Consider the following 27,723-nt stretch of genomic DNA (forward strand, 5'->3'; position numbering starts at 1 on the left):
GTAGTTTTCTGGTAAAATGGGAAACAAAGAGTGGGAGGGCATCCAGTCGGTTTAGAGAAGTTGCATGTTCCGCATCTGTTTGACACTAGGTTCACTTCAATGAAGCCACTAGACAGCAAGGTTTTATTACACTATAGAGGTTTGTCCTAGCTCCCCTGAGTTTCCACATGTGGCTGATTTCTCTGTCGGGTTGCGGCGCGAGCTTCCTGGCAGGCTGATCTGACGAAAAGCCTCCGCACGAAAGCGTCTGAACAACATTTCCTGTTCGCGCTCACCTACGCAAAGCCTCGCCTGCAGCCGGCCGTTATCTGGCTCCGCTGAGCTGAAGTGGAACCCTCAAATGAACACTGGATTACAACAAGCAGCCCGACTCAGTGATGGGGGAGTCTACCTCAATATAACAAGATCAAATAACAAGCCGGCGTGATAAGCGGGCTCAGTGCAGCTGGGAGCGCTAACCGGGCCACAGACACACTGTTATCTGGTCTCATGTGAATGACCTCATTTACACACCGTTTGCAAACCTAAAAGAACTAATAAAAAAAACTGCGCCAGCATCAAATGGGCCTCTGTCGACACATGAAGCCCCTATGAAAGACTGTTTTATAATCATTACTACGGGGCTGTTACTGCTGCTCTTGTTTAAGTTAAACTTAAAGGATTTCAATAAAATGAATTGGGGTTTGGGTTCCATCTGGGGTGGGTGGGTGTGGGGGGGGGGGTAAATATATTTGGCAAAAGGTTACCTGCATGCAGTCCAGTGTACTCTGGTTAGCAAAAAGGTAACAAAGGACAGAAGAAAAAAGGAAACACATGCTTGTGAAACAATGAATCTGGGAAAGGCTAATATTATTAATAAAAGCAGAAATAAATCCTGTTGGGGAACCAGTATCAATAGAAGGTGTCTTTGGCCATCTGCGGCCAACACCTGCCTTTTTTTTTCTTTTTCTTTTTTTAAAAATGGGGTTCAAATATTCTGCCTAATCTTCCAAAAGGCAGTGCGTTGACTTGGCAACAAGCTTGGGGCCTCGAGAGGGAAAAGACACTTTCTCCTGTGATGCTTCGGGTTTAAATAGACAGAGCAAGTGAGAGAAACTCAGCAAGAGGAAGGAAACAAGCATTTAAAGAAGAAGAAAAACAGTAGCAACTATACTCTACCAGCTCCCTCTGCAACACAAGCTGAGTCAACTCCTATAATAAAATACACACTTCATTTTAGCAAAATGCACTGGGTGAAAAAGTGGAGCACAGACAGCAGACATGTATAGTCATCAACTGTGGAGGACCTTTTGAGGTTATTTATTTTTTGGGTCTAAAACAGCAGCCAATCAGGCGGACGGGGACTTCCAACTGTCGCCGACAGTTTGAATGGATTCGGTTTGAATACACTCACACCGAGAGCAAGTGTGAACGTCACAGAGCAGCGCAGAACACATCTGCTCAAACGGTTTTTCCAGACCCCCCCCCCCCCCCCCCCCCCCACCCCACCCCGAGTGCTACAGAAACACCAGCACAAGTATTTTCTGCCACCGCGTCTCCGCCAGGTGTTCAGATTAGAATAAAAAGCTGCTTCAGTGTCTTTCTGTCATAAAATGTTCACATTCTTTTTGCTTAAGATAGGACGAATTACATTACAAACGCGTTTGTAATGTCGGGGCTGAGTGACTCAAGTTCCAGTCTCTCGTGTGACTGTAATAAACACGAGCGCCTTCCAGATTTTTGTCTTGGTAAAACTCATCGTAAAGTTCTGGCAATAAAAGCCCTGCATGGTGTAGAAATAATGTGGTGCAACACAAACTCACCTCCAGCACCTGAACCACTCCTTCATGCTCCCTCTTGGCATATAACTGAGCCTGAGGATAAAAAATAAATTATAAAAAGATATTCATTTTGGGTAACGTAGGTTGTTTGCAGATAAACTTCACAACACAGCGAGCTGCGTTGCCAAACTCTGTTTTATTGGTGCCTGAAGGTTGCCTCCTGCTGGACAAAGTCGCCCATTCCCCTTGTGGGACATGTGGGTTTTGATTTAGCAAGAAAAACACTAGTGGAATACATAATAATAATAATAATAATAATCCATTTAATTTATATAGTGCTTTTCAAGATACTCAAAGACACTTTACATTATACACCGTAGACACAGCTACGGGGAGCAATGCAGGGTTAAGTGTCTTGCTCAAGGACACATCGACTAGGGCGGGGATTGAACTGCCAACCTCTTGAATGAAAGACGGGCATGCTAACCACATAAAGTGTAGAAGAGGCCGAGCTTCTTACCCGCTGTAACCGTTTGATTTCATCCTGTTTGAACTTAAGGATAGCCAGTGCCTGCTCATGTTCCAATTCCAGCTGCTGCCTTCGCTCGGCGACCTCTCGCATATGCTGTTTGGAATAAAAACAAATGTAATTACATTTTTTCTTTCCCCCCAGTAGAAGGGTAGGGGCTGAAATTGAAAAGCAATAGATAGAGTAGCACCAGCGGTACCTTTAGGACCTGCTCTAGGTTCTCCAGTTTGGCACGGAGTCTCTGGTTCTCCTCGAGAACTGAGTTGTGTTGAGCGGTCACTTCAGAGAGATCTTCCCTCAGCTCCTCATTCTCAGCCCGAGTCTGACAACAGGAAAGAGAGGAGAACATCATTTCTCTCAGTGCTCCTTCTTCTCTGCTATTTCGAGCTCTTGCTTTACTGCTTCAAAAGTCTCTCCGAGTGTCTTGCTGGACCTACTGGGCATTACGATGGCGAGCAACATTATCGTAATATTATATCAACTGATGGCTATGATCGCCACAACTATGAAATTGAGAGCCACTCCACAGAGAAGAAAACACAAAGCGTTCATAGAGCTCGACACTGACCTGGTCGAGCAGCTGTGCCTTCCTCCTGAGGAGATCTGCCTCCTCCTTTAGTTGCTCATTTTTGCCTCGCTCATCCTCAAGCTGGCTCTCCTGTTATAACCCACAAGGGCAAGGTTCAGATCAAGTTGAGGAAATCCGTGGCTTCCCAGTGATCCTTATGTCCACCGCGGTACAATGCCTGAAGCAAGAAGGTTGCTTACCAAATCCAGACATCTCTTCTGTCGCTTCTTTACTTCATGCTCGAGGTTTTCACATTCTTTTCTCTTCTTGCTCAGCTCGCTTTCCTGGAACGACAGTGAAAACAAAGCAAAGGAGAGTTACACAGAATCCATATTTTGAACTCTAATGCGGCTCTAACACGTGGTTTTAATAGGACGTACAGGATATACCGTAGAAGTGCAAAGACATGAAAAAACAACACGTGATATAGTGGCGAAATATTTGCGTTTGCATTCCGCAATGCAGAATACGTTGGCTTTAGTTCCCACATTGACCTCTGACATGATGACAATGAGGTATTACAAAGCTTAGCATCCTTTAATTATTCTAAATGCAGCTTACATGCAGGACCAACATCGGAGAAATCAGCTTATTTCAGCGCGGCCTCAGAACCTCAATCACCTCTGGGACTGTGGGGGGTGGGGAAGCTACAGAACTAATTGTAGCCGACTGGAGAATATAGTGAACCGGTGATGACACAGTGAGACAACAATGATCATTCAACTGGAATCTGTGGTCTGATTTGCTTGATTGTGTATCGGCCACAGCTTCAACCACCCGAATCTCGTGCAGCAAGCCAAGATGATTGCAACTATTTCTTCTCTTTTCAAACTGTTTTCTTTATAGTCGTCTAAACCACGCAAAGGGGCTATTTGTATGGGACCTTCAAAAGGACCGGGGTTGAGCTGGTGCCATCGGCATACAGGTGGTATTGTTCACAGTATTCAGCCACGAGGCCGAGCACGCTCTCAACGTTGACATTTAGCAGGTACAAATGTTTCGCCGTGTTGACGGTCTTAAATTGGCGCGTAAATAGTGTCTAATTAGCACAAAACACACACAGTAAAGCCGAGGCTGATGGGAATCTCATCAGTTTTGCAGATATCAGTCATAAAAACAAAAGTATTGGACGAAATACAATTTTGACCTGATGTTGGCTCTAGATGAAAAATTAAGGGATTGTTTAAATTGAGTATTTACCCTCTTCATACTATAAGTGTTTCAACCACATTTGATGGCAATCCATCACATTTCTTTCTGGACCAAAGTGGTGGATGACCACTAACATCGTCTCTCTGGTACTCGTGATGTAACTCCTCTCAGATATTTGCCAGTTGGTCTATGATGTGAGGAAAAGGTCCAACGAAGATGAAAAACATTCAAGCGTCAAGCTCCTTGTGCAGCCAGACTGTGTAACCACTCAGTTTTATACTTACTAGCTCATTTCCATTATGCAGATTTAATTTGGACAAAATAAAAAATATGTGTTTGCAGCTATGCATTCGAGCAAATCATGTAAATGGGAACTTTGGAAAAAATGACAGTAGCGCATCTGCACATTAATTATGACTGCAAAACCAGCTTTTCAAAACGGACCGACTCATCAGTGAAAGGCTGAGGATGGAGCACCACTGCTGAAGGCTGAGGAGACATGCAGCCTGTCACTGACGCTAATGCGACCGTGTAATCATCGGTTCACGTCAGGAATCTACATTTTCCGTCCTGACCAAGGAAGTCAACAACACAGAGCCGAGAGGGAATATGGTCGGTGTAAGCCGTGCGACCCTCTTGGAGAGTCAGCAAGGGCAATGTGCCACTCTTCTGTCCAGCGGACAAGCTCAAAATAATCCTGCTGCATTACATAACAAATCTGACCATAGATTTCCCCTCGGTGGCAGCCGGCTCAGTCACAGCACTGAATTCAAGCTGCGGCTTCACATGCAAATAATATTAAGAGAAAACAGACAGAAAGATGGAGCACATTGGTGCTGGAAACTGACACATTGATCTTTTAGTTTTTGCGCGTTGCGCCACATGACAGTGTCTTTATGAAATATCAGCCGAGTATAGTGCTGGATAATCTCACCAGAAACTGTAGATGCTGCTCCTCTGTGTGCTCCTCCTGACGGGAGGGGGACGGGCTAAGGCCCAGTTGGGGCGTCACTCGCAGCCCCGACTCCTCCTCCTCTCCGGGAGTCTTCTCACACCTGGATGGAGCTTCATCTAATACCACACACGGGGTCTCTCCTACAACCTGACATGGGCGGGGATAATCAATCATTCAGTCACTTCATATGTACAGAGGTAATCTGGAAATTATATTTTTTTGTACTAAAAAGCTTCCGTTCTTACCTTACAGGGACAGTCCAAAATCATCAATACATATTTTTTTCTGCAGTGCTATTTATTAAACTAGCTTGTTTAGTTTTTCAGGGTTTACTCGTGGACAAGAGGCTGGTGTTGTTTATTGCTAACCGATACCGTGAGCTCATCTAGCACCGCGGAGCTAGCTAGACAGATGGAGTACGGCATCAATGTTTCAATGTCAGCGGGAGTTGTTCGGGAAAGAAAAATAGTTCCCACATGAAACTGCTCCCGACAAGGTTTTAGGATAATCGTGAGTAACCAGGTCACAATCTAGATCGTTACATAGCGCTCCAGGTAAGAGGGAGAAATATGGAGGTTGGATTTTTCTGTGAACTGTCAGTTTAAAAACACGATACTGAGAAAGTAGCAAACATGCGATTGTTATACTGTAAGGTCACACTCAATGCTACACCCCCTGCTGTGAATGAGGGATTAGCAGCAAGCCTCCTTCCCAGTGGTCCAACTACAATTAAAGAATAATCCAGTGGGGAATCCCCTCCAGCCTGCAACAGGACTACAACACATTAGCCTGTTCTGTCTAATTAGGCCGGGTGGAGTGACTTAAACGTTTCACAGTGGGGGGGGGGCTTTCCTCAGCTATTCATTTTGATGATTCGCCTGATGTGACTTACTAGGATCCAGGTGGGGGGCAGGCTGACATTGGGTGAGGGTTAAGAGTCGGGAATCAGTATCTAATTTTAGAGCAAACCTACTTACGCTCAAAGTAGAACTGTGCTAGTGCAGCCAAAGCCACGACCCAGTAACAGGTTTAGAGGCGCTCTGCAAAGTGGGATCGCTCCTTCACGCCCTCCATTCCTTTATATCGTTAGTCAAACACTATCACTCCGGACTTCAGGCAGTCTCCACTTGTGACAGACATTACGAGTACTGTTAAACCAGTCACATACCCACACTGTTGCAAATCAACTCCAGCGTTAGCAAAACAGATGCAGTTTGTATTCTACTTATTTGTCGTTTGTTTCTTCTTATCAGAGTCAAACAATTCCATTAGATGTCTATGAACTGGTAGCAATTACCTGCAATGAATATTTAATATTTGACAAAACTGAGCAAATATTGTAAAAAATAGTTATGTTAATCAGTCTTTAGACTGATGATAAACGATGCAGAAGATACAAGCACCCATGCATATTTATTTGTATCTCTTAGGGCATGGGCAACATTTGACTTGTTTTTCTACCTCGTCTTTGCTGTATAACTGTAATGTCTGTTGACTATGTGATGTTTTCAGCTTCTTGCAGCACTATTATTTTATATTATAACAGCTAAAAACTTCCAACCAAGAGTTACAGTAGTGAGAAAAGTAAAACCTGACAAGAGTTACAACTTGATCGGCTCATCCTTATTTTTAGAAACCAAAAAACTATCACCCAAAGCAACCTGGCAATAACAGTTAATAAGGAATTCAGCTGATTCTCATTGGTATGACATAAAACTATATATCCCAAGATGCACATTCCCAGAATCCTTTCCCCCTGTACTACTACTACCACTACTACTACTACTACTACTACTACTACTACTACTACTTGGGGCCCAGACAATCGTGTTAGTTGTCTCTTAAACGCCTGTTTGTTAAACATGCAGAGCTGTGAGCTCGTCTCTCCTTCATCAGCATAGTGGTGGATACCGAAGACCTCGGTACGGAGCCGATGTGACCCACTGGGGCGGTTTAGCACCACATCAGTGTCATCATGTCTGTGAAGTTTAGCGAGGCTATCCCTGGTTTATCTTGCGGCTAGGGGACCAGATGGTGTTAGTAGTGGTGACGAAAGGCCAGCAGGAGGCACTAATTCCATTGGCTCTTGTACAAAAAAAAGAAATGGGATAGGAATCAGGGCTTTAAATGAGCGATTTTTTTTCAGTTCCTTTTGGTGGTCATTTAAGGTCCGTCACAAGTCCACATGAGCCAGGTGGTCCCAGCATGGCACCTCATACCAATAGCTGGCTTAAGTGTGTGGAATTCGCTGCTATAATCCGGCAGCCATGTGCCAAGGTGGGAGTGACGAGGGGTACAATCCTGTTGCAACTTTGAACAAACCTCATTCTTCTTAATTATTATTCCAGTGCTTTTTCTCTCTCTTCATAACATCTCTATATTGAGCAAACCTGACTCAGCTCAGCTACTCCTATCACGGGAGGCTTTGAGGAGAATTCTAAACTTTAGATTTTGCTTCCCAGTGACAACACATTATGAAAGGTGTTAAAAATAATAATAATAAAAGAGCAAAGAGAAAGCGAGAGTTCAAAGCAAATATAATCAGGGTGCAGGCGACGTGTGATATAATGTCGACATGGTTTTGACGGATGAGCGCAGCGGGGGAATATTATATAATGCCCACAATGTTGTGAGGAAAAAAAAGGGCTGTCATAGAGAGCATTACACCGAGGCTTAGGCTTTTATGAATAATTTCAAAGGTTTATGTGCCAACCTAACAAAACTTAGTGTGACCGAAGAAGCAGCACATGTTTTACAGATTTTACTTGGTCATGGATTTATTCTCTATTCTCATACGGACGATTAAGAGAAAAGATCAACTGAGGCGGTGTTAGCGCTCCAGCTAATTCAAATAGCATACTTGAGGAAAAACAGTGATGCATTTTGACCCAAGTCCCATATACGTGCAGCAAACAAAACTATAATACATAGTTCGGAGCGTCTTCAAAGTTCTTGACACATTGTGTTATTGCTTAACAATAAGCAAAGGAATATATTTTATTTTTGGGTTATTGCCTAGTAAAGCTAAAACATCAGGTGTTAAAGGAGTACAGACCACTTTATAGTGCCACATTTACATCATATCTTGGCAGCAGTATGGTCCTCCTTTCTGGCACATAAACGGGTGTTCCGGTGGTTATTAATAAGAATGTTAACTTAATTGTTTCAATCTACCACCAAACAGAGGAAACACATATTACCTTTAACTGCTTTGATCATTCCAAGAATATTTGATGATGTTTAAATGGAGGTGAATCCTGTCACAGCATGATGAGAATGAGTCGCCAAAGGACCATGCAGACTATTAATGTTTCATTAAATATGAATTACCCAACCATCCAGTTGGTTTCATGTGGCGAGAAAGTAGTCAAATTCTAAATTATCATTCCATCTTTTATTAATAATTCAGTAGTAGTAGCAATTCCAACACACTCTGCAGACAAATTCTCTGTTTAAAATTAAAATGATCAAATGAGAATAATCTGATGGGACAAAAGCTGGAGTGAAAATGCTGGCTGCACACTTACTGGACTCTGCACATCAATTACATATAATATGCTAAACGAGAGGCCCGGATGCTAAAAGTCCCGTTATGACGTTATCAGAGTGGGCTTTAACATTGAACGTGCGTCGACCTGTTTGCTCAGCGTTAAGTAAAGTTGCAGCTTGATTGGATGTTTTGTTCACTCCCCACATGCCTCTGCAGATTTTATTTCAGTGTCGGTTCTTTTGGTCACTTTAACAGACTGTGCCTGGTGGCGGCGTCGAGCTTTGTCTTTTGTCTTTTGGCCGGGTCACGGCAGACAGCAGACGGCCGGCGGTCTTTTAAACTCTGAAACACCTTTTCCTGTCTCTCTGCTCCTTGTGCTCTTTGCAAACACACACGTTTAATAGCTGAACTTCTTTTAAAATTGAAACGTGAAAGCGATAGTTGGCTTCTTAGTCACAGTGGGAATAAAAACAACCTCTGTGTGTCTTCCAAATGAATGGGACTGAGGAGGTGAGACACACAATAATTACAGATAAATAGTCCAATCCAATCATTATCAACAGAGGCCGGATGAAGGATGCGGTCTATCCTCGTGTTGAAGCCACAGCAGAGGCCTCAGAATGTGTCCTCATCTTAAGAGGCTCGCCTCTACCGCGCACACTGCTCGACGCAGAGAGGTGCCGCTGTGTACACTTCACACTGATGTGGTCCATATATACAACCGGATCAAGTACACATTGGGCCCATGCAAACTGACGCAGGGTCAGATCCCATTCAGCAGGCCCTGAATGCCATAAGCACATTGGTGTAATCCCTGCAGACTACTGAAACGGGTAACTGGATCACTTCTTTTAAAAGCACCTTAATGGATTGGCCTGGCCGTTGATTTTATTTTTAATACGGAGCATATCGATGTCCACCAATCACACTCTGTGCCCACCCTGTCACTAAGTCGGCCCCGTCTAAATTCTACATCTGGAAGCTCTGAAACACAAGCGTTATAAAAGCGGGTTTCTGAGAGGCTGCCCTTGACTAGGCCTCATGCATGTCCCCGTCTATCTGATTTGGAAGAAAGTGGCAGTCCACCACAGACGTGTGGGATATAGCAGGAGATTTACTGAAATGAATATTAAAAAACTACAGCTACGAGAACCCTAAAAGAAAAATCCCCTGAGCTGCGAAGTCTTATTGGTGTACCACCATGGGTCCTGCAACATACTGATAATCTTTCAGAATAAGCTGATCATTTTTAATATCCCAACACAAATGCAACGCTCGCTGCCTTGAGCCAATGCTCTCACACTCCCGATACGTCACAACACTGATTAGTTTTCAGTGTTAAGTCTCAACTTTGAGTCCTGCACTGCTCCAGGCTCACATCAGACGCATATGAGGCTAGCCGAGGAGCACGACAGCGGGGCACAGCGACTGACACACGCAGGCAACACAACTCGTAAGGTGACCTACCCCTTTGGTGTGATCTGTGGCAACGTCGAGGCTTCCCCTGGCCTGCTAGTTATCCAGAGCAGGGCGAAATAGAAAAGTGTCTAGTGCGGCCGGAGTCTTACCTACCACCCAAAACCCTCTCACCGCTGCCACAGCAACAGAGAGCGGATTACTGGACTGTACCATTCTGTTGTTAGAGGGGATTAGAGTTCACACAACATGGCCCCTTTCTGGGTGTGCGCGTGCCACCGGGAGTGCGTGTGTGCGTCCGTCCCACAAACGGGAGATTACCACAATCGGCATTCTCATTTGAGCTTCACGGGCAGAGAATTTGCTCTACTTCAAAGGCAGTGGAGTATTTTGCAAGAAGAGAACTCCATACACGAGAAGCACGCCTTCATATTAATGCACCCTCTCAAAACGACACCATTTAAAAAACACCCCTATTACAGATGTTCAGTGGTGTGACCAACTCAATGTTACATTTCTGCATTAAGTAACCTATTCATATATGATTAAATGGAAAGGGCCTTTCTAGTCTTTCCACCACTCGAAGTGCCGAGCACTACTTTTAAACATTCACCTATTCAGACTCTGGCGTTTAAAACACTGACGTGACTGAATTTACGGTTCAGTATTTTTGGCCAAGGATGCCGGGGATCTGACCGCCGATCTTCAGATTAGAGGATGAGCCGAGGCCCGTGAATCTTGATCTACGATATACAGCGAGTGCATTTTTCATGTTCGGCCAGTGACTGAAATATCTGCGCATCAGTTCACGGGTGAGGAACGGTTTCTAAGAACTGATCAGAGAGGATAATTAAATGAAGAGAGGATCAGAGCGTGTGACTTCGGTATCTTTGCTCAGGCCCAAGTTCAAGGCGGGGAATCATCTCATTATGGCTTGCGGCAGATTAGTATCGGGTCCAACGGCAAGCCATTATATAACGCTGCAAAACAGCATCCATGCCAACATAAATATACACTAGGTTTCAGGGGGAAGAACTCCCGGGCTGGAGCCTACATTACAGAACACCGTTTACTGTAATCCAAGTGGTTCTGTGGTAACAACACCATCGCTCCTATAGGTGGTCCAAACATGATCTGGTGTTCGTTTGTTATCACAAACTTAACCTCAATTAAGATGAACAGCATCAGCATACTAGTTTTTTTTAGAAAGAGCTACAGTTGTTCTTCCTTTACACTGACTTAGATTACAGTTTGTAATTATTTACTCTTATCCCCACTACACAGCTACTGCCATGGAATTGACTTAGCTGTTGCCGTTTCAAAATGATGTACAGTCGACTGGATGTCGTCAGTTTCAAAGTGCATAGACAAGGTTCTCATGTAAAAATTGCATTGGGCCAACAGGGGTCAGCAGAGAGTCGTGCTCCGTGATGAGGGGCCTTTACCTTGTCTTCCTCCTCTTCCTTCTCCTCCTCATCTTCCTCCTCGATTCCCCCACACCTTTCTGGGCCCCTGGGGTCGGGACTGTGGCTGTGCTGCTGTCTGGATGAGGTGATGGACAGCTGCCTCTGGAGCCGCAGCACTTCCCTCTGAGACTCCCTGAGAAGCCTCTCAAATTCCACTCTGCCAGATGGAACAGGGGAGCCCTAAGCAGAGACACACACACACACACACACACATGCTTTAAAGACTGCCTGCCGCAAGACGGGCACATCGTTAAGTGAGCACATTATTGCTATTTTAATATCAGCTGTTGGACGTTTTAAAACTGCAACCTGAGTACAAACCTGAGTCACATCTCATCTAAAATAAAGATATATCTTCCCTCGTGAATTGTAATCAGCAAAACACTTAAAATTGTGTTTAATAAATCCGTTGAGGTGAAAACAGTCAGAGGAGACAAATTAATGAATGCAGTACAACTGATTCTGGGTCATGGACTTTCAAAAATAAAAAGTCACCTGATTCGGGCATTACATCTTAATGGTCCCATTCAAGTTGAGAAAAACCACTCCACCCTCATCACATGGTGAGAAATATGTTGGGGTTGAACATGGGATTGAGCATAGACACTCTCACTAGATCAAGAGACAGCCTGTCAGACCCTTCTTTAGAATAAAAAGACCCGGCAGATGCTCTTAAGACACTGGAGCAGTAATTAAAAACAGGCACTTAGAAAGGCAGCCTGTTCCTGCACTGTCATCTAGTCATCAGCAGTGACGCAGCCTTTCTAATACGGGCTTAAGAGGGAGTTAGGATGAGTAGTACCCACGTTGTCCAGCAGAGAGCGAGCTTGTGGCAGGGATGATGAGGAGAGTTCAGATAAAGAGATTGGTGATAAGTGGTCTCAACTATGAGCCCAAGTTCAAATCAGGGTGAACACCTCAGACCGGTTACCGAGGAGTCATGTGAGGAGTACCTTCGTGACGCCCTGCCGTGCCTCCAGCTCTCGGCACTCTTGCTGTAGGGCGGCGATCTCCTTGTCCTTAGACAGCAGCAGGTCGGCGTGCTGGGCGAGGTCGCGAGCTCGCTGACGGGCGAACGCCCTCTTGTAGTGCTCCACCGACCCGGGTCTCAACAGTGACGGGGAGTTCACCTGCACAGGAGCAAGACGGACAATTCTGGATTCATCACCAGAACGGAGTTCAAAGAGGAAGACAGCTTTAACTGAGACAACATTCTGATCAGTCAAACTTTTACACAAACCAGGCTAAAAGTACAGGAAGTCGACCATACACCCCACAGAGCGACGCTATTAACAGTCAAACACTACTGTCCAGCTACTGAGCATGTTTTGTAAGGAATGCATGGTCTGCAGGACAGCCTTGTGCCGGAGGCTCGTTCCCTCTCACGACCTCTCCTGCATTAGGCCGTTAGATGCCGAGCGGCACGCAGCTTTTCATGAGAATCATACGACAGGATCTGAGTTTAATGGGCCGTTCAGGTTATGTTTCAATACCAACTTCCCTTCCATGTTGTGAGTTGTGGGTGAGTGGTGCTCTTTACGTGGCAACGTCTCTAGATCGGATTATCTGTCATACTAGATATGACAAATAGAAGTTGATATTTGATTTAGATGGGATAGAGGTGTAGATGATACCTAACTGGCAATGGGTATGGGACTATATGAAAATCAAGACGATCATCCTGGCCAAAATTATTTCTATTCACGATATTATTAAATAAATTATGCTTAAAACTCTTAAAATGGCACTGGAACGTACTGGAATCACAGATGGGACAAACATCTTTGTGTGCTAAGGTTGTGACAATCCTAAATAAGGTAATAATAAATCATAAGATCCCCCAAAGGATAAAAATAGAGACATTCCTGTATTTATTTATACAAGTCAGGCTCTATTTTTAACTTCTCTACATCATAAGCGAGCTCGACAGCTTTTTCAAGTCACTCAGGTGAGGTTAGTCACGATCAACTTGATCGAGTGTATTCTCCTGGAGATAAACTAAATCTCACGAGGCTGAAAACTGAGTTCTTTCAGCCAATCCAGTGATGCATTGAATTATTGAATAAGGTGCCAGTATTTTTCCAACAAGGCGCCCATTCATCACGCGCTAAACTGTTCCATTCAACCCGTTCCCGGACATTATGCTGATTTGGGTGGCGGCGCTTGATAATGAGTCGCTCCCGAGCATCTGGGTCACGGCGAGGGCGAACGCAGTCGCTGGTGAAACAGTTTGGGCTTATTCCGTTTGTGCGGTTTACCACTCTGAGGTTGGCCTCCTGCAGCTTCCGAGCCCTCTCCTCCAGCCTCTTAGCGAGAACAGACAGCTCGGTGTTCTTTCTCCTCAGACGCCTGACCTTCTCCTCGGTCTCCGGGGCGCTGCTCTTCCGCTGGGAACACGCGGGAAACAAAATATCGTCAGCAGACAAAAACACGCCCGGCAGTGTAGCAGAAAGTATTGAGTAAGGAGTTAATGGTTTGAAGAGTGGTGTCGTCTGAAGCTACGTAGTGGAAAAGGCAAACCACTGACCAGATATTCATCTTTTTATAAATCAAATAAAAGGAGCAAGCAGCACCTAACGTAAAACAATGCACGTTTTATAAGTGTGTTGCTCGCTGCTTCTGTGCACCTGGCCTACTTTCCAGGAAGCCTTCAGTCAAGACTATAAACTCTTGTTATTTTTAGTCCTACCAGCAGGCCGTTCTCCTCCTTCAGTGTGGTGCAAGTCTTCTCCAGCTCGTCGAGGGCTCGCAGGAGCTCAGAGTTCTGACGCACCAGGAAACCGTAGTCGGTGCCATTCTGAAAACACAAGCACAACAGAGGTTAGACACAGCACTGGCATTTTTTATTTATTTGTTCATAACACAATATGAGTATCAAGTTTCATTTCTCAAGCGCTGACAGACGAAACAGTCCAACGAAAAGGCTTTTCATTAGGCCGACTCCATCAGCCTGCCCCCGGCGCTGAACACCTATTACACCACATTCAAATCGGCATCGGAGGAAGGAGAGCGCAGCTCTCATACTGAGCTATGAGGAGAGGGGGAGGAGAGGAAGAAAAGAAACAAGGAAAAGAAAAACAAGGAAAAGAAATTGCATAAATTGGATTCAAAATATTCACTTTCAGTTTTTTACTAATTTTCTTAATTTACTTCAGAATTATTGTTATTTTTGTTGTCATCAACCTTCCTTGCAGAAGATCAAGCTCGTTCAAACTGGACAGGATTACCAATCAACTGTAAAGAGAGGATTTGTCTTGGTAACGAAATGAAGAAACGCTCACCAAACCCGGTGTACATTTAACGACTGCAGTCAGTTGTGATGTACTGAAATGAAAACACGTTATGAGGTTTAAAGTAGTGACATGATCCCGGGTGTTACACAGATGAGCCCTGAGCGAAGGGACCAGCTCATGAAAACAGCATCGATGTGGCAGAGAAGGTGGTCGGCCACGTACCCCAGCATGGATCAGAGGGCTCCACATGTGAAACACCGGTAAACCTGCCTCCCTACGACACTGGGGATCTCATTACGAACGTCACATAGCACTCCGCCGCGATCGCACTTTACTAACGGCACAAAGAAAACAACTAATAATCCTGATGACATGGGGAATAAAAATCACGTGACCGCCATCTTTGTGAGATTACGTCGTCTTTGTGACTGCAGATAACGGGCAGTCTGGCAGCTCCGGGGAGGGTTTGCTCCTGTACCTGTTACTTAAGTCCACAGTAATGACCAGCTGTTTACTGGAGCAGCAGCTGAGGCTCCAGTGTGTGTGTGTGTGTGTGTGTGTGTGTGTGTGTGTGTGTGTGTGTGTGTGCTCGCCCTGCGGTGCTATTGCGATGGTAACGTCGGACACCCGGTCTGAATGTCTAGTTGCAAAGTAGTGCCAGGAAAGACCATATGGTTTTTATGGAAATATTTCACAACAAATAATTTAAAACTGTAGAAGTGGTAGCAAAGGAAGCAACATCTTTTTAACGGTCCAGACACAAAGCAGCTATGAATGCAAAAGAAATCCCTTGGTCACGGCCAGACCCACGACCATTTACTAAAATACATTTCCAGTACTGTCGGAATAAGGAGAGAAAAGCTTGCAGTCAAAGCAACAATGTTATCACTATTTGACACTTTAGGCAACGTTTTTAGTTTTTTAAAGCTGCTTCACGGATGCTTCCGATCAATACAGCCAGTGACTCAGCAAGTTCACGCTCCTTAAACTCCAACGCTCTCTTTGGGCTCCTCTTGGCTCCAGCTAACGTCCTGTAAGACACGGTGTCATCTCATTATTCTGCTTAAGCGTGACCGAAGCTTTCTCAACACTTCACATTGAAGCTACGGCCTTCAGATTTCCATGCAATCAAACCCCGCTTTTGCTCCCTGTTTTTCGTCGACGTTTCAATCCCTTTCAAATCGAACATTCAAATACAGGGTGGCGTTTATTGTGAAGGAGCCACAGGTTTTTCCGTGTTTGTAATGAGTAATGAAGTAAAATAATATATTCATTTTTAGCACATAAAGAAAAGTGTACTTTTGATTTACGGGCCTTAATATTGCAACATAAATAAGGAGCTACTGTAACTAATCAGTCAAACCATTCTTTACGCACTCTTTTTCATGGTCAAGATCAGATGCAGAAACACGATGAAAGCACGCATGCACGCAGAAAAAAAGGAAGGTTCAGACAATGCTCTTTTTCAGAAGTGCTTTTCAACAAGACAATCATTTTTGTAGGGCATATCAAGAAGTGCTGCCTGCACCTCGTCACTGTGGCCGCTCCTCTTGTAACATTTAAGACTGATCCGCTGACAATATCGAATCTTCATAGTTAGTTAAGAAGGAGAGAGCAGTCGCTCTCCAACCTCAGTGGTTACGTCAATGATTCCTGTAGCTGCTTGACAATAAAGGCCAGATATAAACAAGACAGATATTGTCTTGTTTATTACTATCGCTGTGGAAATGTGAATGGATCAGGAAGGTTTGAATACCGGGGGAAAGCTTTTAACGTAAAAGCAGCAGCAGCACTGACCGAGCGTCGATTGGGCCGAAAAGACAGCGGCTCAGGAAACAGTGTAGGATGATGTAAGAAGAGCAATGAAGAAGCAACACAGACCTCCAAACTACAGCGAGTCCTACTGTATCTCTCTATGAACTCATGCTGCCTCGCTTACATTTAAGCATTAAAGCAATAATTTGACACTACAAACCCATCGTCTGTTGTGAACTTTTACGTCACTGCCGCATTGCATTGTGGGATATTCATGCGGGTGTAGTGTGCACTGTCTTTTATACTGCAATATTTCACCGGAAATAGGATGCAATTCAAGAACTTTGAGCTTCAAACTCAAGTTTTAGACTCAGTAAATCGTTTGCACTATATAGCATGTCAGTAGCCACAGGATTACTCAGGCATGCGATACCAAGCCAATGGCAAAAGGACACGCGACACAACTAAATGTCATTGCAGTGATGCCCAAACACTACATAGAGCAGAAACAGCTGCAGCCTAAACTTAACCTAAGTTATGTTGCCTTTTCTCCACAGCGCACACTCTTTAATGCCTCAGCTCTCAGATGAACCTTTGTGTCCTCGAGAGTTATTCTGCCATCAGTTAGAGGATCCGGTCCCAGTGTCCCAGTCTTCCTCTCAGGACGAGCCCAATCAATCACCTCAAAGAGAAGCCAGCCAGAGTGAACTCGGCCTCCGCCGCCCTCCATTCGTAGTCTAATGATCTTGGAGTGCGTCCATGTCTTGCAATTGTTCCCTGGGAAATCGCATTGAAATACGGCTTTTCTTCAGCCATGAGGTAATGCTGGCTTCTTGCGGGGCTAAAACAATTAAAAAAACAGACCCCCGCCTCCTTGCTTCTCTTGCTGCCACAGGAAAAAGGGCTGCAGGTGGTGAGGTCCACTCAAGGCCAGTATATTAGCATTCAGCCAGCTCTCCCCTCTGCTGTCTTCATATGGGCCTGGCTCAGTAAGCGAGGCAGTAACAGGAGGGCGGGGGTGGGGGGGGCAACACAAACGTCTGTCGGGAGAGCCTGGGCCTAATGGAGCCATGTCCCATGTGCTCTGTTTGAATCTGTCTGCAATCGTCGTGGATGAACTGAAGGGAGTGGTTATAAAAACACACCATACACACCGACAGTGCACACCATAATGTTACCGTCTACAGCCTAGAACACGTCACCATATACTTCCATTTTGTGAAGCATTTTTAATCCACTTTTATCAATAGCCGTCAAATATGGGAAGGTTGACTATTCTGTTTGATTGTGACGACAGGAAAAGTTATCCATTACTGATTTAATACAAAGAATGTTGTACTTTCAGGTCTGTAAAACATGCCTTTGAGAGAGACGGCCACCCCTTTCATATTAAAATGGTAACCTTTGTTTGTGTGTGTGAGACACAAATCCAGATAATGGAACCCAACAGTGTTGGTGGAGTCCACGTGTGAGAGGGACTCGCTGAAGGACAAACCCCATCCCGTCTGTCACAGTTCAGGGGCCAGACAGCCGGCTCCAGCGCCAACACGTTACTGACCTGGTTGGTAAACGCAACTGGAGCGACGCAGATTAACTGCAATCCCATTTATCATAAAATGGAGTCTAAAACAGAAAAAAAAAGGTCAATCAAAACAACTAAACTTCAGTGACGCACTAACATAAAAGAGCAACATTGAAGATGGACTTCACAAGTGACGCGTTACTAATCATCCCGACATGTATTACTTGTAATTCTCATAAAAAGCTGACACTGACGAGACTGAGCTTCATAAGGAAGCGGGCTGAGTTGCCTCTTGATTATCTGGGTCAGTTGTGTTTTATGTGCCTCTCAGGCTGACTGGAAATGGTTTTCTGGAATTCATCCCTTCGCTTGTAGAGAAACAACGACCGACACCGTGGATGGATTAAAAGGGAAAATAGCAGATAGAAACCAGTCAATCAGGACTAATCTTTGTATCGAATTGGCCACTATCGCCGTACGAGTCTCGCTTGGAGCCAATAAAACTGCTCGCACATAGAATATCAATGTGAATTTGGAAAAAAAGGGCCAACGCACACAAAGTGAGACAATCACAGAGTTAAATAAAAATCAAAAGTTTATTATTATTATTATTAGTTTTTTTTTATTTAACTCTGTATTTTTATTTAACAGTTAAATAAAAATAAATACGTTTAAAAGCTCTATCAAAGCATGCCACAGCGCTAATGCGACAACTTCCACTGTGAGGCAAAACTGTTTTTATTGGCAATACCAGTAAATAGAACTTCACTGTGCGTCAAATTAACGTTATTCAGACTGACGCTGAGGGCAAAACGCACTGAAAATAAAAAACACAGGGAAGGAGACAAGAAAGTAAATGAAAAAAAGCGGAAATGTAACAACTTGCAAATTTAGTCCCAGCGAACACAATGTAAATAAGATGAAAAGAAACATGGTTCAGATAATTAGCTAGATAAATAAGCAAATATCTGACGTTAAAGGGAAATAAAAACACTCCTGACCAATAAACCAAGTTCAGTAACTTCATGAGCCACAAACAAACGTTGTCCTGGCATGTGCATCACTTTTTAGTGTCCCCTGGAAACCTCTGTTGGTTTTCCGTTCTGTGGGTTGTTTCCATAATTGTTTGCCTTTTTTATTTTTTATTTGTGCAGCTTTTTTTTTATCGTGTGTTGTCAAATTGGTAAAACATGTTTTCTCCATTTGCTTGTGTTTTGTGTTTCCTTCAGCTGCAGCGCCACCGTACACCGTCCCGTTTCATTTATTTCCTGCCCTACTAGGAACCGCCCCATCTCCATGGCGTTTCATTTCATTTCCTGGATCATAAGGAGTAAACTGCTGCAATGTACAAAAGGGAGGTTTGTTCCTGATGAATGAAAACATAAACACACTGTAATAGTAGACGTGCATATTTGCAGAATTCATGAGCATATAGTGTATTTGGCTGAGAGAGAAGCTGAAAAACTAAAATGCAGAAAATGTTGACAATAAAAGGTTGGTAGAATCTAAAGGCTAGGCGGAACGGAGAGGACATCAACAAAGATCTGAATGGATCATTAAATGTTCAATTTAGTCTTACATATTCATAAGGCTCCGCAACCACATAATCCTTTTGTCTGGGATCCACGGCGAAGCGTTTGTAAGGCGTATGGAAATGTCTGGTCTGGTTTTATGGAAACACCAACATCAGCATTTTTAGCTGACAGCTAGAAAGCCCCCCCTCCCCCACCCCCACTGTAAGTCTCTACGGAGCCGGCAAGACAAAGACACAGACAATGCACTCCGGGCATACGCACACACAGACACATGCGTTTGGCCATTGTTAACTCAATGTTGGACATGATATTGGAAATGTCACGGAGGAGCCACTGAATTAAACAAGAGTGACATACAAATCAGTAAATCTGCTGTCTGCAGATTCAAAGAAAGCAGTAACACAACATGATAGTCATAGTTTTAGTACCGTAATAATGTGTAGGTATTAACATCCTACTTTTTTTAATCCTGCATTTCAGAACACTTTAAATGTCTTTCAGCAGTGTTCGCTCAGAGGGTTGACATGAAGGAGGCAGTTAACTGAATCTGGAAATGTGCCTTAATTAATCTCCCGGTAGTAACGGAAGGGAGGGAAAGGCCTCCTCCCACAGAGTCAACCCTGAAACGGCACATGTCGGAGAACTGACTCTTGAGCGCCGTTTTAATTACCAGCAGAGGCGAGTAACTGAAAAACCTATAACCAGCGCCGACAGTGAATGGCCGCCCGGGCGCTGAAGCGGGTACTAATGGACTTCACATTATCAGCGAGGCGTTACAATTTAGAGCCAAATCAATGGCTCTTTATCTCCGTTTCCTGCAGGGACAACGTCACTGGATTTCTAATGAGGTTCCCCAAACTGCAGTTCGGGGAACTCAAGACGCAAACAAAGTTTGGGGACGAATGTGTTTTGCCTCATCTTCGACAATAGATCATATATTTTGTACACACTCACATTATTTTTACAGTGCAGGCAAGTTTTGTTCTAATTACTATGCTAAAGGTAGACCCACTGTTTTTATATAACAAACTAGGCTTAAACTTAATGGAGATCTGGTGTTGCAGCCTCCCTGTGTCTTTAGGACACAGGGAGGCTGCCATCCGTCTCAAACAAAGTAAAAGAATATTTCTTCAAAAAGAATACAAATGAAGTAAACATTTTAAAAAGCCACAGAGCTGTTTGTGGCCTGGGGTATTTTCATTAACAGCAGCTCCCTCTCCTACATACTCATATATAAGTCATGAAGAAGCCCTCTTAAGTGTCCTCTCAAATCCCCTCCTGTATTTATCATGACTCGTCCCCCCCCAGGGCTACCTGACGGTGACAGATTAGGGGGTCTCTTCTACTGCGTTACAGAACAAAGAAGCAACACCAGACCCCCCCCCTAGACATCCAGCAATCTACCTCTACCACCCCTCATACAAATGTCCTCTAGAGGAGGTTGTGCAAAAAAAAGAAAGAAAGAAAAGAAGCACCGCCTGGAAATGCTTGTTAGAGCCTTTTCCCCTTCATGTTTAGAATATAAGATGCGCATACATTTCATCACATCACCTTTATGTGGTACGGACTATCTAGCTTCCACCCACGGATGAGTTTCCTCAACCATTAGACGCACGTCATGGTGGATTGTCACGTGGCGGCGGGTTTATTCATCTCTTATGCCAGTCGTGATTTCCCACTTTAATCCAAGTAAAGACATGGAAGCCATGGTAACTATGTTTTAGCATCCGCCGATGCAGGATGGGTGTAACATTCATTCCGATAGCTCATCTCATCAGCGTCCGTGTCTCGTCTCCATTATGACTCGGAGCTTTGTTCCTATAAACATTTACAACACTGGTCATTAAAATCCATACGGTCACGGCCGGCGTCTCACGGCCTGCAAATAGAAATGTCACGATCCCCCCGAGCCTGCAAAGGGCTTAATAAGGTGTCAGACACGCGGAGAACATCTGGTGTTTAAAAAATAATGATAAATCAAAAGATGAACAGAAGGAGGGGTCGCCGGATTATCCCGTTTAGTGCAGTTTCAGCAGAAAATGGATGAAGGGGAGGAAGAATGTGGTGGGGATGATTTCTTTCGTCCTCGACCCTCCACGGGTTCAAACCCCCAAGAGCTTCAAAAGAATATAACCCTTAATCTTTCCAAAGTAAATTGCATATGCATACACGCCCTCCCCCATCACACTGGCAGGAGCTCAATGTGTGGTCAACAGACACACTTCGAAATGGTTGATTAGTGAATCTGACATTTAAAACCCCATCAATCATAATAGAGAAAACCAGGCAATATTGGGATTTTATTTATCCTCCTATACAACCCTGCTTTGCTTTTGCCCCCTCCAATGTAATATAAATTTACTCACGTCTTGAATATTGAATGCGCATTTTGAAATTCATGTTCATGTAAATAGACACTCAAATTTGCAAAGTGTTTTCGACAGCATCTGTGTAGTGAATAAAAAAAGAATATGGGCCCACCATTTAGTCAACCTCATTCCCCAGACTGGGCTGACTAACCACGAGCTACGATGCAGCCAGAAGTGGAAGTGCATAAAATTAATTGGAAAAAACGGATCTAACCAGCAAGTACTTGCCAAAAATAAATCAATAACTCCCTCCTGCTACTCTGTCACTGTCCTCCTTGCAGCTCCACCCAGTTAGCATCTCGTCACCACAAGCTCAAGATGCATCCGGTTACGGGATTCTCAAATTCTTAGTGAACACCATTACTGTGCCAACACGTGACTGACATACTGATGTTAATGCGACAAGATGACTGAACACTATCAAACTGGGGTTCAGCCATTGAAGTGTTCAGTTCAGTATTAGTTCTCTGTTGGCGACGGCACAATATATCGTTATATAGTTAAGACTACCTTTAAACCACATTACCATTCAATACATATATACATATACATTCAATACATATATACAATACATATATTTTAGATATTTATTATTTGGATCATTTGAGAGATATTTTCAGAAAGCATTCTGGCGACAGGGTTAGAAATGTGGGCCGACATTTTTCTATTTGAGGAACAGATTTTACGTGATATATGGCCCGTTTTCTGTTTAATTCTCCACACAAAATGTCTCTCTCAAATATCAAACACAACACTATCAGCTGATCAATCGGCCATTGGGCTTTTTCCTGCTCGAAACTACCTTTATAATATCGGACTGTCAGTCGACCTCCAATACAAATAATGTGACGTCATGATCTAGAGCGTAGGCATCAGGCAGACGTTGTATGTTTAACATATTCAGAAGAACACGGCGCCGACCAGGTTTGAAAGTCAGTTTCCAGACGACAGAGCCATTAATAGAACACACACTGTCAATTAGTCTCGAACAACAATGTCGGACCATTGAAATGTCTAGACGCTGTTAACAGTGTTCCACAACAAGCCTTTACGAGTCACATCCAATACATGCACATCTGGTAGAAGCAAGCACTCCAGTAATGAAAGGGCTTGGCAACCTTTCTTGACATTCAGCAGGTCACCAACAGTCTCTCTTTCTTCCTCCGGGCAGAGGGGGGGGGGGACGCAGGTAATCGAGGGATTAATCTCGCCAGCAGTCTGGGAGCAGGACCAAATGGTGCAGAAATGGCAGCAGGAAGCCATTGATGGACGCCAAATGTGTAGCCGCGTGGATGGCGGCTCGCGTGAGAGCCCGACACCCTCTGTGTGATATAAGGTCTGAGTTAAAGCCTTGAAAGAGGCAAACGCTGCAGCTGCCAGAACAGCTGGAGGAAGAAATATCAACTGCTGATGACGCAAACTGTTCCCCACCTTTAAAAACCTAATTACTTGTGTGCAATTGTTCTCGCAATGAACGAGAGGTTTGTGAGAGTATTGGCAGGAGGTGCGGCGGTGACAGGGAAATGGTAAGTAAATTGATGGGCCATAATAATAATAATAATAATTAGAGTGTGGCATATACTTCCATTTTTTTTAATTTTAAGAATCTGTGCACCAGTGAGCAATAGTTAGTACAAGTAATAATTTATTCTGTCGGTTCCACATGTTGTGGAGTGGCGGCGACCCCCCCACACCCCCCACCACCACCACCAAACCACCCAGTCCTGGCTTCACATTTGTGAGTGAATGTGACAGCGAACGCCACGGCTGACCCTTCGTTCCGCACCTCGCTGCAGCCAGACAGCAGCCAGACAGACTGCGATGTTTGGGCTGGAATAGTGTGAGACCAATGCTCCAGAGATTTCCCTCTCACTGCTTCATCAATTATTCACAAGACACACAACGTGGCTGGCCAATAAAACAGCCTCATATGTGCACACAAACACAAGTAGGACCCTGAGGCGTATAGAATCAGCAACAGGAATACATCTTACACAGATATTGACCCCCACAAAAGACACTGTGACATTGCTGTATTCACTGAATCAATACTGTGCCCAATAACATTACATTTCTGTAAAGGGATTTGCTAATAAATTTAATGATCCACAATACGTAATATAAAAGATTTCATGGATGCAAGGAAGGCAATCAGCCAAGCCATACATGCTTTGCACACAAGGCAACATATCGTTTACAATAAGGCAACCGCGCAGCAACGATGCCCTGAAACAGAACCCACAGGTAAACCAAACGTTATGAACTTTGTCGTCTTTGATATATCTAATAGACCCTATATATTTAATAGTCCCTATTTCTTTAACATAGTGTGTAAGAATGATGTCAAAGGGGGGAAAGTAATCCACTGCTTTTCAGGTTGAACGTGAAAAACACAACATTTGCATTGTGGATTCCAGTGCTCCACGAGGATATATATATACAGTATATCATCTTTTTCTGCAATCATCTTTGTAAATTTGCAGTTTCAAATACAAATACTGCTGGGCATAGGGAGCTTTAAAAAAAAGAGTAATTAGAACCCTTTAATCAACCCGATACTCGTCTGTCTTACACAGCGGCTGCTAGATTCATCACCACATACTTCATCAGAAGCAGAACAATAAGCGGATGACTCACAATTCAAAAGACTCCAACGTCTTTGAGGTTAGCGATTTGTTTCAGGATGGATGACAGGGAACGTAATGGTTAAAATCAGGTCTTCCATACAGACACACCGCTCCACTTTCGGTTCTCCCACAGGTGCAAACTAGCAGGTGACCTGTAGGGCGGCTGTCAGCGCGTCACAGTCCAACTGTGCAGGGATCTTTGCTGAGCATCAGTTATGTCATTGTATCCACAGCAGTTGGAATTACATGGTGACAAGGTAACAAAGCTTACAGTGGCTATAGAACCAAGTACTCTAACATTTGGGTTACAACTGGACTAAGGTATCTATACACACTCTCCAGTCAAGTCAAACAGCCCGTCCAGGTATTCCTAAAAGACAGATTGAGCGTCCGCTTAAGACCGTTGTGTTGAGAAAAATAGAAGTGCATTTTTAAAAGGCCACTTCCGCCTGTCTTTAGCTTTACAATCACAGGGAGGGATTATAGCAACATAAAAGTTCTTCAGGGGAGCTACCAAGGAGAAACAGGGTCTTGTTTGTACTTCATCTCTTGGTAGCTCCATTTTGAACAGTGTAAACCTGTCAGTCATCAGCAAGGCAGCCATATGGTATCCAGACAGGTGTGTAAGAGTTGAGATCACAGAGGACCACACAGACAACAAGCTCATTAGCCTTCAGAGTAATCATGGAAGTAGAGGGAGAGAGAGACTGGCAACTGCTTTGTGTAATTTGCGCTGTATACAGTTGGCCTATTAGTCATATGAGCCACAGCAAAATAAAGTTGACTCAATGGAATGAGACAAGAGCAAATAAAAACAATAGGCATGCAAATATTATCCCCAATATAACTCCTTATAAACTCAATATCAGTAGATACACGCATTAAATGATTACCGAAAAAATAAGATAAGATGATACACCTGTTTAAGTTCAACCACATACAGTAACGACACACAATCGATCTGCTGCACCTACACATACCCTCTTGTATTCTACGTCAACACAGTCGTCATAATTTCACAATAAATTATGAATCACTACTTCTGCCAGCTTCTACACATTTACGCTCAATTTTTAATAAAATAAAATCATTTTGGATATTTTCAGTAGTTATTATTGGAAGATATAAGGATGAATGTTTTTCCCCATCAAATGTTTAATTGATCTACAGAACCAAACCTTTAACAGCTTTATGTGGAATACAATGCATTGATCAATGTTCTGCTCTGTGGGCTGAGCCACACTGGATTCTGGAGATCTGATGATTAACATCCACCTACACTGTAAGCAGCCATCTTTGTCCATTTATAAGGGGGGTTGCTGAACATGATGCCAATTTCCAGCTGCAGTTTCACCCACTTTCCTTCTTCTGTAGAATACCTGCTCTGCGTCTTGCATCAATGTTTTACTTTCTAAGAACTACAGAGGTTCATTATATTCTTATAAAAAGGCATACTGTCGTACACGCACACCGTCATCCATTATAGGTGGTATACAAGACAAAAGGACGACAAAAGTAGCCCCACTATAAATAATCGCGTGATTATGAACAATAATCTAAGAGTGACAGGCCCCTTCCAACCCCCACTGGTCTGAAATGGCCAAATAATCTATTCCAATTCATCATTTGATGCTCCCTCTCAGCTTCTGTGGCCCAGGATCTTCTCCCATGTTGTGTGTTGACAGTTCATTAGGGGTTTTTACTCCGCTGCCATTGTTTAATGATTGGGTGAGGAAGTGGTGGGGGTGGAGAAGACAGCAGACAATGTTGCACACAGGAAACTACCTCGGTTAAAGAATGAAACTCTGCCTCAACCAAGGATACATTCAATCATGCGAGAAATGCATGAGAAATAAAGAACTGAGGTTTCATGAAATAATTGGTCATGTCGTGCTATATAAGGAAAATACGGCAGAAAAATTACGATAACTATTAACTAGCATTCCTTTGCAAACAAGAGTCTAACATACTGGGGAGAAACTGCAGTACGATATATTGTCACATACAAAATTGCAATAATGATACTGTCCTTTTAAGACAATTTTAGTACAGACGAAGTGACAGAAGCAGCGCAACCAGAAGTGACAACAAAATGCGTCTCAGTGTAGTTTAGTCAGTGTAGGGACATTAGATTACACACAGTGAAAAAAAGTTTGATAATGGTCGGTAAACCATGTTGTTCTTTTTTGGCATCATGTTGGATACAACGTTGGTGATATTCTTTCACAGCGGGCAAAAATCGTGATCAGCAAACTGATTGAGGTCATGTTAATTTATGTTGTACAATAAGTCTATAATGTGAAACGTATCGAGGTCATGTCCATATATATCGTACGATAAGTCCATAATGTAAAACGTATCGAGGTCATGTTTATATGTATCGTACGATAAGTCTATAATGTAAAATGTATCGAGGTCATGTCCATATATATCGTACGATAAGTCTATAATGTAAAATGTATCGAGGTCATGTTCATATGTATCGTACGATAAGTCTATAATGTAAAACGTATCGAGGTCATGTTCATATGTATCGTACGATAAGTCCATAATGTAAAACGTATCGAGGTCATGTTCATATGTATCGTACGATAAGTCCATAATGTAAAACGTATCGAGGTCATGTTCATATGTATCGTACGATAAGTCTATAATGTAAAACGTATCGAAGTCATGTCCATATGTATCGTACGATAAGTCTATAATGTAAAACGTATCGAAGTCATGTCCATATGTATCGTACGATAAGTCTATAATGTAAAACGTATCGAGGTCATGTCCATATGTATCGTACGATAAGTCTATAATGTAAAACGTATCGAGGTCATGTCCATATATATCGTACGATAAGTCCATAATGTAAAATGTATCGAGGTCATGGTCATATGTATCGTACGATAAGTCTATAATGTAAAACGTATCGAGGTCATGTTCATATATATCGTACGATAAGTCCATAATGTAAAACGTATCGAGGTCATGTTTATATGTATCGTACGATAAGTCTATAATGTAAAACGTATCGAGGTCATGTTCATATATATCGTACGATAAGTCTATAATGTTAAACGTATCGAGGTCATGTTCATATATATCGTACGATAAGTCTATAATGTTAAACGTATCGAGGTCATGTTCATATATATCGTACGATAAGTCGATGACGTAAATGTTATTGACCACATGTCCAAATATTGTATGCCAAGTCAATAACGTAAAAAATATCGAGATCATGTTAATATATGTCATCCGATAAGACGGTAAAAATTATTGATAAGTCCATATCGTAAAAATTATCAAGCTCATGCCTATAAATCGTATGATAAGTCGATTATGTAATTACAGT

The 27,723-nt window shown here is 43.3% G+C and overlaps 1 protein-coding gene across 1 annotated transcript in view; it reads right to left on the minus strand.

The window, feature by feature from the left end:
- The window catches only part of LOC117742892 (peripheral-type benzodiazepine receptor-associated protein 1), a 47,638-nt gene that overhangs the window by 18,859 nt on the left and 1,056 nt on the right, over positions 1-27,723 (minus strand). The window contains 11 exon segments of the mRNA XM_034550542.1: positions 1,159-1,191; positions 1,803-1,853; positions 2,281-2,385; positions 2,489-2,611; positions 2,858-2,947; positions 3,058-3,141; positions 4,944-5,111; positions 11,316-11,516; positions 12,290-12,466; positions 13,595-13,723; positions 14,026-14,133. Coding sequence (XP_034406433.1) covers positions 1,159-1,191; positions 1,803-1,853; positions 2,281-2,385; positions 2,489-2,611; positions 2,858-2,947; positions 3,058-3,141; positions 4,944-5,111; positions 11,316-11,516; positions 12,290-12,466; positions 13,595-13,723; positions 14,026-14,133 — 1,269 coding nt within the window.

Source organism: Cyclopterus lumpus, chromosome 14 (genome assembly GCF_009769545.1).
Source record: "Cyclopterus lumpus isolate fCycLum1 chromosome 14, fCycLum1.pri, whole genome shotgun sequence".
In the NCBI taxonomy this organism is placed as follows: domain Eukaryota; kingdom Metazoa; phylum Chordata; class Actinopteri; order Perciformes; family Cyclopteridae; genus Cyclopterus; species Cyclopterus lumpus.